At 38.6% G+C, this 8,992-nt stretch overlaps 1 protein-coding gene across 2 annotated transcripts; it reads left to right on the top strand.

Moving 5' to 3' along the window:
* The first annotated feature begins 890 nt into the window (after positions 1-890).
* On the top strand, positions 891-8,434 carry klf10 (Kruppel-like factor 10). 2 transcript variants are annotated; one of them, XM_024289028.2, is made up of 4 exons: positions 891-1,807; positions 4,940-5,147; positions 7,148-7,835; positions 8,058-8,434. In XM_024289028.2, exons 1-4 carry the CDS (start codon positions 1,785-1,787, stop codon positions 8,336-8,338), a joined length of 1,200 nt encoding a protein of 399 aa, XP_024144796.1. In that variant the 5' UTR covers positions 891-1,784; the 3' UTR covers positions 8,339-8,434. The 2 variants fall into 2 exon arrangements, with proteins under 2 accessions (XP_024144796.1, XP_024144797.1); XM_024289029.2 differs by lacking the exon at positions 4,940-5,147.
* The last annotated feature ends 558 nt before the right edge of the window (positions 8,435-8,992 follow it).

Consider the following 8,992-nt stretch of genomic DNA (forward strand, 5'->3'; position numbering starts at 1 on the left):
TCAGGTAGGAGATTTAGAAAATAAATATTGCACAAATTTCTGTTAGAATTGGTTCGGTTAAATTACTTACTTAAATAAAGTTGCTTTAAACACCGTTCAGCGATCAGCTTTGCTGTTCTAAACCCGTAAACCGGAAGTCACTCTACACACTCGCCTGTTTGTGTGACATAATTTGAAAAAATTGGTTGTTTATATTTGTCCATCCTTCAGATTCATCCAGTCAGTAGGGCTGGGTTGAAAAAAATCGATTAATTGATTTGAATCGATTTAAGCTTAAAAGATCAATAATCGATTCACAAAAGATATAAATCAATTTAACACATGAAGCTAAAGTCCGCTAGCTTGATGCTAACGTTTAATGGAATTCCCCATAGGACGGCTAATGCTAACGCTCAGTCGACCTAACATACATTCTGACTAAATGAACATCTTCATAAACTCTTTTAAGAAAATATTTTTAAAGTAACTATTTGTGATCTAAAACATCGTTTTTTTCCTCATACTTTCTTCTTCTGAATAAGGTGTAATACTATAGTGTGATCTCCACCTAGTGACCAAACTGAAACGTCCTCCAGGAGAAGCAGAACAATGTTTCCAATGTTAATGATCTGAACATTTTAGTTAGAACTTCTCCTTTAGAGAATCCATGTAACACTGGATGATATTAACAATCTCATTATTTCACTGATACATTTACAGTATGTGAACTGGATCAGATTAATATAAATATATTCAAATCATGTAGTAGATTATTAATGTATTTCTAAACAAATGTGTATAAATGTGTAAACTCAAAATTGAATTGAATTGAAAGAATCAGAAAAATCGGAATCAAATCAATTCAGGCTCTTCCATCCATCTTCTTGTCCACTTCTTCCCTTTCGGGGTCGCGGGGTGCTGGAGCCTAACCCGGCTACTGATGGGCGAAGGCGGGGTACACCCTGGACAGGTCTCCAGTCTGTCAAAGGCCTAATTCAGGCTCTTGTGAATCGAATTGAATCGTTTCTGGAAATCATTATCGATACCCGGCCCTACCAGTTAGTGATGTCCTTTAATAATGACATTTTCCTGTTTCTTACTGTGTTTCATTTTAAAACATTTAATTGAGAATTCTGGAAATTACTTATTTTTCTGAAAAAAAAATTTTTTTTACTATGTTTCACTTTTTTGAAATTGTGTTTCTGGAAATGTGCTCTTATGTTCCAAAACGTAATGGTTTTTAAAATATTTGATTTTTTTCTTTTTTTTTTGTGATTTTTGCATTAATGTGATTTGGACTTCAGGGCCACCATAAGCCACTCTTGTGCTAAGCTGACAGGTCTGTGTTTGGGCTGAGGCCCCCCGTGTTTGGAGCTGTCATAGACGCCCCTGCACAGAATGAAGACTGTCATTAAAACTGCAGATCAGACCTCCACACGTGAGTCTGCGCAGACGGGAATATGTGACTCACCACAGATAACACAGGGAGCGAGGCTGTGCGCGCGTGCGAGCGCGTGGGTGTGAGTGGGTGCGTGGTGCTCACACGGTCAGTGTGTTGTGTACCACGCAGCCTCCACGGTGTCTTCAGTCCCTGATCACGCAGCGGCTCCTCCTCTCATTGGTCAGCTCCTCTGCACACCTTTGCGCGCCATTGGTCTCCGCGCCGCACGCGCATAGCACCCCCCCCCCTCTCCACAGCAGTTGAGAGGATGAATGGAAAGAATCAAAACTGAGAAGCATTTCAGTTTTCTGTCATCTGTCAAACTTAGCCTCGAGAAGACGGGGTCCACTCAGAACCCCCCACAATGACACACCTCAACTTGGAGCTGTAAGTATTTGTTTACTTGTTTACTGGAAATGGATTTGTTTACATGTTTTTGATGCAAGTTTGACACATTGACATTATTAAAAATAAAGATGCTTAATGCATCAGGTCATAACAGAGGAGGATGCAGCGCCCTGTGTGCTGTTGTGTGCTGTTATGTATCAAAACAGCCGCTCGGCTGTACTTTCTGAATATAAACACAGACAAAAAGGTCTATATATTCGTAAATGAAGCCATCATGACAGAACATGTGACCATCCCTGCTCCTGTCTCTCTATACCAAAGCCTTCTGCAGGGAGCAAAGTTCATGATTATAAAATGTTTCTGAGAAGACTTTCTATTATGCAACAAATCAAATAACTGCTAAGTAAAATGTACTAAAACGTACAATTATATTTGCTTTTTTAAAAACAAAAATGTGTCTTAATTCCTACATAACCTGGATATCTCAAAAAGCTTAATAAAAGACACTGAAGGCACATTTCTGAGCACAAAACAATGAGCCAGTGCAGTTAAAGAAGGCTATAGAGGGGAAAATCCCATACATTTATTCTGCCTATATTTATTTAAAAAACTTCCTTTAAAAGTAAATCAGTTCATGTTCCCTTTTTCCAGGAGACAATAAAATAAACTAAAATGTCTTTTAAAACTCATCCTCACAGCAGAAATCTTTGAATTTAACTCTGATGAATCAATTAATGTGATTGATTCATATTAGGTATGTTTTCCACTGATCTCCACTCGCTTGAAGTTGTGCAGCTACAAGCTGCAGCCTCCTGTTTGCAGACTTTCAAGAACACTGGTGTTTTAAGGCAGAGGTGACACTGCTCCACTTCACCTCATCTCAGCTCCTCTTTCCTGCTTTGAGATCTGTGCACAGCTTAGCTTAAAAAGCAGAGCTTTGCTGCTCATCTATTTTCCTAGCAGCTCAAATCAGCGTCATTTCCCTGAAGTGTTAAAGATACGGCCTTCACTGCAGCCAACACACTCAATGGCACATGTGTCAAAGTCAAGGCCCGGGGGCCGGATCCGGCCCTCCAGATCATTTTATTTTATTGTTATTAATGGCCCGATGTTATCTTGCACTAGTTTTAAGTTGTATAATTTTGACAAAATATATTTTTATGGAGTAAAATATTGAAAATTATTTAAGGTTTAAGTTGATTTATTCTGGAATAATGTTCCTGTCTTTTTATTATTCATAATTATGTTAAAAAGTTACAGTTTTAAAGTTTTGTTTTAGAGTGTTTGTTACATCCCTTGGGGGTAAACCTGGCTCAGGTCTAGGGGGAGGGCAACAAAAGGGGACAGTAACAAAAACTGGACACCAAAACAATTAAAAGGAACACAGTTTATTAAAATAAATGAAACCCCGTGTCTTGAAACTAGAAAATAATAATTAGTGCACTAGTTAAAAAAAGGAGTTGAAACCTTGGCCAAATATAAAATAAGTCATAGAGACTGCTGATCCAGACATGTCGACCGTCAGAGTCAGCAGCTCCTGATAATGTCTGTCTAACAAAAACTACCTAAAGAAAACAAATAAACAAAGCCTGTAAACTAAGACTACCAAGATCCAACCCAAACTAAAATAACAACACACACACAGCCTGTGACTTAAGGTGTGTTTTGGATTTTGGCCCCTTGTGCGATAGAGTTTGATACAGTTTCCCCAAAGGAAGAAAAGGTTCTACGAGATTCTCTTTAGTCAGAAAATTCAAGTTTATGTCTCCTTGATCAGGACAGATGGACATAATGCTGCAATAAAGCACATGCGGCAAAACCAGCCTAGTTTAATGACTATTGAACAAACCGGGTGAAAGGAGAGTGTGGAGCAGCGGCTGATCATGCTCTCCTCACATGCTGCTGTAGGTGATGGTGTGAGAAGTGCTTCTTAGATCTCATCAGCACAATAACCTGAGGCTCCACAGTCACCTGAGACTCTTTTATCCAACCATAGTGGCTCACTGGTTAGAGAAAAATAAAATAACAGTAATTTGTAAAAGTTCTAAATTAGCCTTGATTTCATTTAGATTAGCTAAGTTTATACATTTATGGCTGAGGAGCACCTCGAAGTAAGATGAACCAGGTTTTTCTATCCCAACTGACGCCAAACGACCTTTTCTCAACACTTTGCTCAGAATGCACAGATTTCAAGCAAAAGTCACCAAAGATTTAAGGTATAACAAGCAAAATGTTGTTTTTGTCTTGAGTTGTTTGAAACCTCTCATAGGACGGCATTAGCTCCATCCTGTCTAAAAAATGGTGTCTTTTATTTTGAAAGGACTTCATACGAACTTCTGTGAAAAGTAAAAAACAATTTCACATTTTTAGAAAAATCCCAGTTTTTCTTTACATTGTTGTTTTATTCAATAAAAAAAACAACACATTTATCATAAAAGTTAGAAAGTTAAGCAGTATCAAATTTTCCTAAAGGGTAAAACAAAACTTTGTGGCTCCAACTTGGTTTTGATCAGTAAGAAAAATGACTACTTAAGGCTGCAGACCCCTGCATTAGCATGTCCACAATACTGGATCAGCCTGAGGTTCTTATAATATTTAATGACCCATTCTGATGAAAATGGTGTTTTAATATTTTTTCTGACAATGGAAGACATAAATTAAGAAAATTAGGCTAAAAATGTTGTTTCTGAGTATTTCTATATTCAAATTGTTTTAAATCAGGAATAGATGAAAAAAATGAAGTCTGAAAAAGAGTGTTTTAGTTACAAATAGAATACGCTCCATATTGATTCATCCACTTGCAGACAAATAGATCCATGAAGGTCTTTGTTGTCCTGGTCTGATCTGGAATCTGGATCAGAACTGTACGTCTGGATAGCTGACTACATCTTTTGTCACAGTGCTAATGTTAGCTTGAGGGCTTTATGGGGCTGTAAGCTTGTTAACAGCTCTCAATTATAGCTGATGGGAAGGGGAGCGGGGTTGGTTCACACCAACTCTAATGAACTCCTGCTGCTCTGCAGAAATTGTCCTAGAAAACGACACACATTTATTGATTTTTGGCCTCTAAATGACCACTGGAAACATACTAAAAGTAGATCAAAAGATGATCGGAGTCTTAAACGAATGAGCTGCATCGTCCTTATGTCTGCTTTTGCTGGTTTATTAAAGCTGCAGCATGGATGTTGAAGAGCAAACGTTAGACACACCAGACCTCCAGGATGGAGGAGACCTGAGGGCGGCAGAGGCCCTGGTGTCCCTGACTGAGGACTGGAAGACTAGGAAGCGAAGGCGCTCTAGACCCTTAACTCCCTCATCGGACAGCTCGGAGGAGGACTGGACCTCCTCTGTGTCTGCTTCACAACAGGACTTTCCTTTTGTAAGTGAGCCAGAGTGATCATTAGCTAAAACAACTCAACACTAACTCATCAGGGCTGCCACGATTAGTCGACTAATCATCGACTCATCGACTATTAAAATAGTCGACAACTATTTTAATAGTTGATTAGTCGTTGCTTCGTATTCTATGGAGTCAGAGTGTAGTAAAATTGAACAAAGTTGTGAGCGTTCAGTACCAAAAAATATACTTTTTTATATTTGAGTCAGTGAGGATAAAACTTTATCTTTAGTGTAAAATAGTTCCTTGTTTCAGATGCCGACCTCATTTAATAGTGTGAATGCTTAGTAAGCATTCACACTATAGTTATTGTCCTGCTACTTTTCGTACGTTTTTCGGCAGCTCAGTCACACAAAATATGTAGAAAATGAATGAGAGTCTTCAAATTTATAAATTTTAAGTACCGTATTTTTCGGACTGTAAGTCGCACCGGAGTATAAGTCGCAGGGGCCAAAAAATGCATAATGAAGAAGAAAAAACCACACATAAGTCGCACTGGAGTATAAGTCGCATTTTTTTCAAGTAATTTATTTTACAAACTAGTTGAAAAAAAACGATATTACATCATCCTGGAAGGTAAGTTATAACATTCATAAGTGAATAGAGAACAGGCTGAATATGTGTCAACACATATTCACATATTAGCATCATGAAAAAACGAAAAGGTGTAGCATTTATATAACATAACAGTTTTATTTAACTATAGCCTCAAGAACTCATCAACTTTGTATCTTTACTGTAATTAATTGCACGCAATCTCACTCCATATCACTAAATCCCTTAAATTCTTCGTCCTCTGTGTCACGTCTGAATAACTAAAGTAAATAAAGTAATTGCATAGATCACCATAAGAGGGCACTCTAGACTTACGGTCCATATCTCATCATTAAAAATTCGTATATAAGTCGCACTGGAGTATAAGTCGCAGGGACGTTCAATCTATGAAAAAAACCGCCACTTATAGTCCGGAAAATACGGTAGATTAGCAACAAGCCTTTAACTATATTCGTGAACTGGCAATTTATATTTTATAGCAATTTTCAAAAAAATTGGAGTTTAGGTAATATTTTAGCAACAGGATAACATTTTTGACTAATTTAGTTTACTGAGGAATTTTAGGTTATTTTGGAGTCTAGCTAGTATTTAAGCAATGTGCTAGCTTTTTGGCTAATTTGGGATCTACTAAGGTTTTTTATGCTAATTTGAAGTTCTGCTCATATTTTATCAACATGCTAACATTTTTGGCCAATTTATTATCTAATGAGGTTATATAGGCTAATTTAGAGTTTAGCTTCTATTTTAGCAACAGGCTAACTTTTTGACTAATTTAGTTTACAGGTTTTTATTTTAGGTTATTTTGTTTTTAGCTAAGCAACAAGCTAGCTTTTTTGGCCAATTTGACATCTATTAAGGTATTTTGAGCTAATTTGGAGTTTAGCTCATATTAAAGCAACACACTAAATATATTTGCAAAATTGGCATGTATTAGGAATTTTGAAGCTATTTTACTACAACATTTTAAGAAATGTTGGTAAACTTCAGCGCTCTTTCATAGTTTTTGAATGAAATTTCCAGTCTTTTAACAAATTTGACAATTTGGAAATAGCTTGTACCTTGTAAATCCCTGCAGCAATTAAAGGCAATTGCGTTGCCATTTTCAGCAAACAGCTTTAGCATCTTCAATGACTGCTTTCAGCGAAAAGTATTCACACTAGCATTATCACAGGTAATGCAACTTTTTTAGTTTAATATTGTTTTAGTACCAAAAACTAATGAAGGACAGAGGCGGCACGATTCATTAAAAGTTTAATAAAATACCATCTTTATTGTCTTTATTTTTAGTTAGTTTAAAGCTAATTATGGTTAAGATGTTTGCTTTACATGACCCGATTAATGGGAAAACATAATCAGTGATTAGTCTTCTATTAAAATAATCGTTTGTGGCAGCCTTAATGCTCACTGAGATTGTTCTTTTCTTCCAGTGTATGACCCCTCCGTACAGCCCACCCCTCTGCCAGACCCCAGGGCTGGTTCAGAACCCACAGCCCCCTGCAGAGGAAACGGCTTCTCCACGGCGGTTCCGGTGCACCAGTGTCATCCGGCACACTGCAGATGTGCAGCGCTGGGCCTGCAGCACTCCCCAGGAAGGCAGGTCAGCTGTGGAGGACTCTCAAACAGCTGTGAACTCTCCAAATGAGTTCACAGATTATGAGGGGAGCACTAGTTCAGAGAGGACTTTCCCTAATTCGAAGATGGGTTTAAGTGATGAAGTACTTCCAACCTGCGGGGCTTTGGTTCTTCAGGTCCCTCCCTCTTCCTCCACCTTGAATATTCTTCAGAAGCCTGTCAGGACCTCAGAGGATGAGCAGCTCACCCCCTCACAGACCCAACAGCAGAGCCTTGGATCACAAGGGCCTTCACCTCTGCAGGTCCTGCTCCTAGTCCCTCAGCCGTCTGCAGCTTTATACGTTCAGCAAACGCTAGCGACCTCTGGTGGCACCAAGTTTGTGGCTATTGCCCCAGCACCTCGCGGCTCCCCGTCAGAGCAGAGACACAGCCCGCCACAAAAAGAGGCCGCGAGAGTCCGCAGACACATTTGTCCTCAGGAAGACTGCGGGAAGACCTACTTTAAGAGCTCCCATCTCAAAGCCCACATCAGAACCCACACAGGTGAGAGAACTTAACCCTTAACATAATCCTCAACATACTGTAACTTTTCAACCATTAACACGATAATTCCAGCAGATTTTGAAGGAGAAAAGTGGCGTGAGAAATTACATTAAATCAAAGAACATAAACACTGCAGCTCAAGTATTAAAGGGTTTAACACATTCAAATGATGCACATTTATTCAAATTTCACTCACCTGCACCACGTTCTGTGCCCTGACAGGTGAAAAACCCTTCAGATGCAAGTGGGAGGGCTGTGAAAGGCAGTTTGCTCGCTCCGATGAGCTTTCCCGGCACCGTAGAACCCACACCGGAGAGAAAAAATTCTCCTGCCCCGTGTGCCTGACCCGCTTCATGAGGAGCGACCACCTGGCAAAGCACGCACGGCGTCACCTGTCTGCTAGGAAGACCCCCTGCTGGACATTTGGGATTAGCCAGTCTGCAGACCTGACCAAAAGCAGCCCCACTACCTTCAGCCTCTCTGTGAGGCCGGGGAAAAACTAAAATAAAATGAGGGTTGTATGTCCAATTTTTTATTACATGAAGGTACCTAACTCTAATACAGGGCCAAAAAATAAAATATTTGATTTTTTCCCCTGATTTTTTATCATTTTGTTCTCCTTCCTTTAATAAAATTACAAATGACAGAATATATTTAATAAAATTGTTTGGATTTTGACCTGAAAACAAAGTGCAACTAAATACAAACAGTAAAAATGATTAAAACATTACAGCAGGTGTTTAATGAGCTGCTACTAGCTTAAGCATCTCTTACACTTGACGTTCTGTTTAGATCAGGGGTGTTAAACTCAATAGGCCTTAATCCACAACACACTTTAGGTTGTGGGCTGAACAGGATAAACATGTATTGAACACTCTAAAACTAAATTTTTAAAACTTTAAAACCGTAACTTTTTAACATAATTATGAACTAGATATATAGCATTACCTGTGATAATGCTAGTGTGAATGCTGGAAACTGAATTTGGCTGCTGAAGATGCTGAAATTAATAGCTAAAAACGCTGAAGCTGATAGCTGAAAACGCTGAAGCCAGCTAAAATATAAGCTAAATGCCAAATTAGCTAAACTTCAAAGTATCCTAAAAAAAATCAAAAAAGCCTACATTAGCCAAAACAGCTAGCATGTAGCTGAAATAT

The sequence above is a fragment of the Oryzias melastigma genome, linkage group LG16 (genome assembly GCF_002922805.2).
Source record: "Oryzias melastigma strain HK-1 linkage group LG16, ASM292280v2, whole genome shotgun sequence".
In the NCBI taxonomy this organism is placed as follows: domain Eukaryota; kingdom Metazoa; phylum Chordata; class Actinopteri; order Beloniformes; family Adrianichthyidae; genus Oryzias; species Oryzias melastigma.

Bases quoted from the DNA above. Each gene is read 5' to 3' on its own strand.
- klf10 (XM_024289028.2), top strand. From the start codon at position 1,785: ATGACACACCTCAACTTGGAGCT. The intron at 5,148-7,147 runs GTAAGTGAGCCA...CTTTTCTTCCAG, and splicing joins CACAACAGGACTTTCCTTTT to TGTATGACCCCTCCGTACAG. The intron at 7,836-8,057 runs GTGAGAGAACTT...GTGCCCTGACAG, and splicing joins CCACATCAGAACCCACACAG to GTGAAAAACCCTTCAGATGC.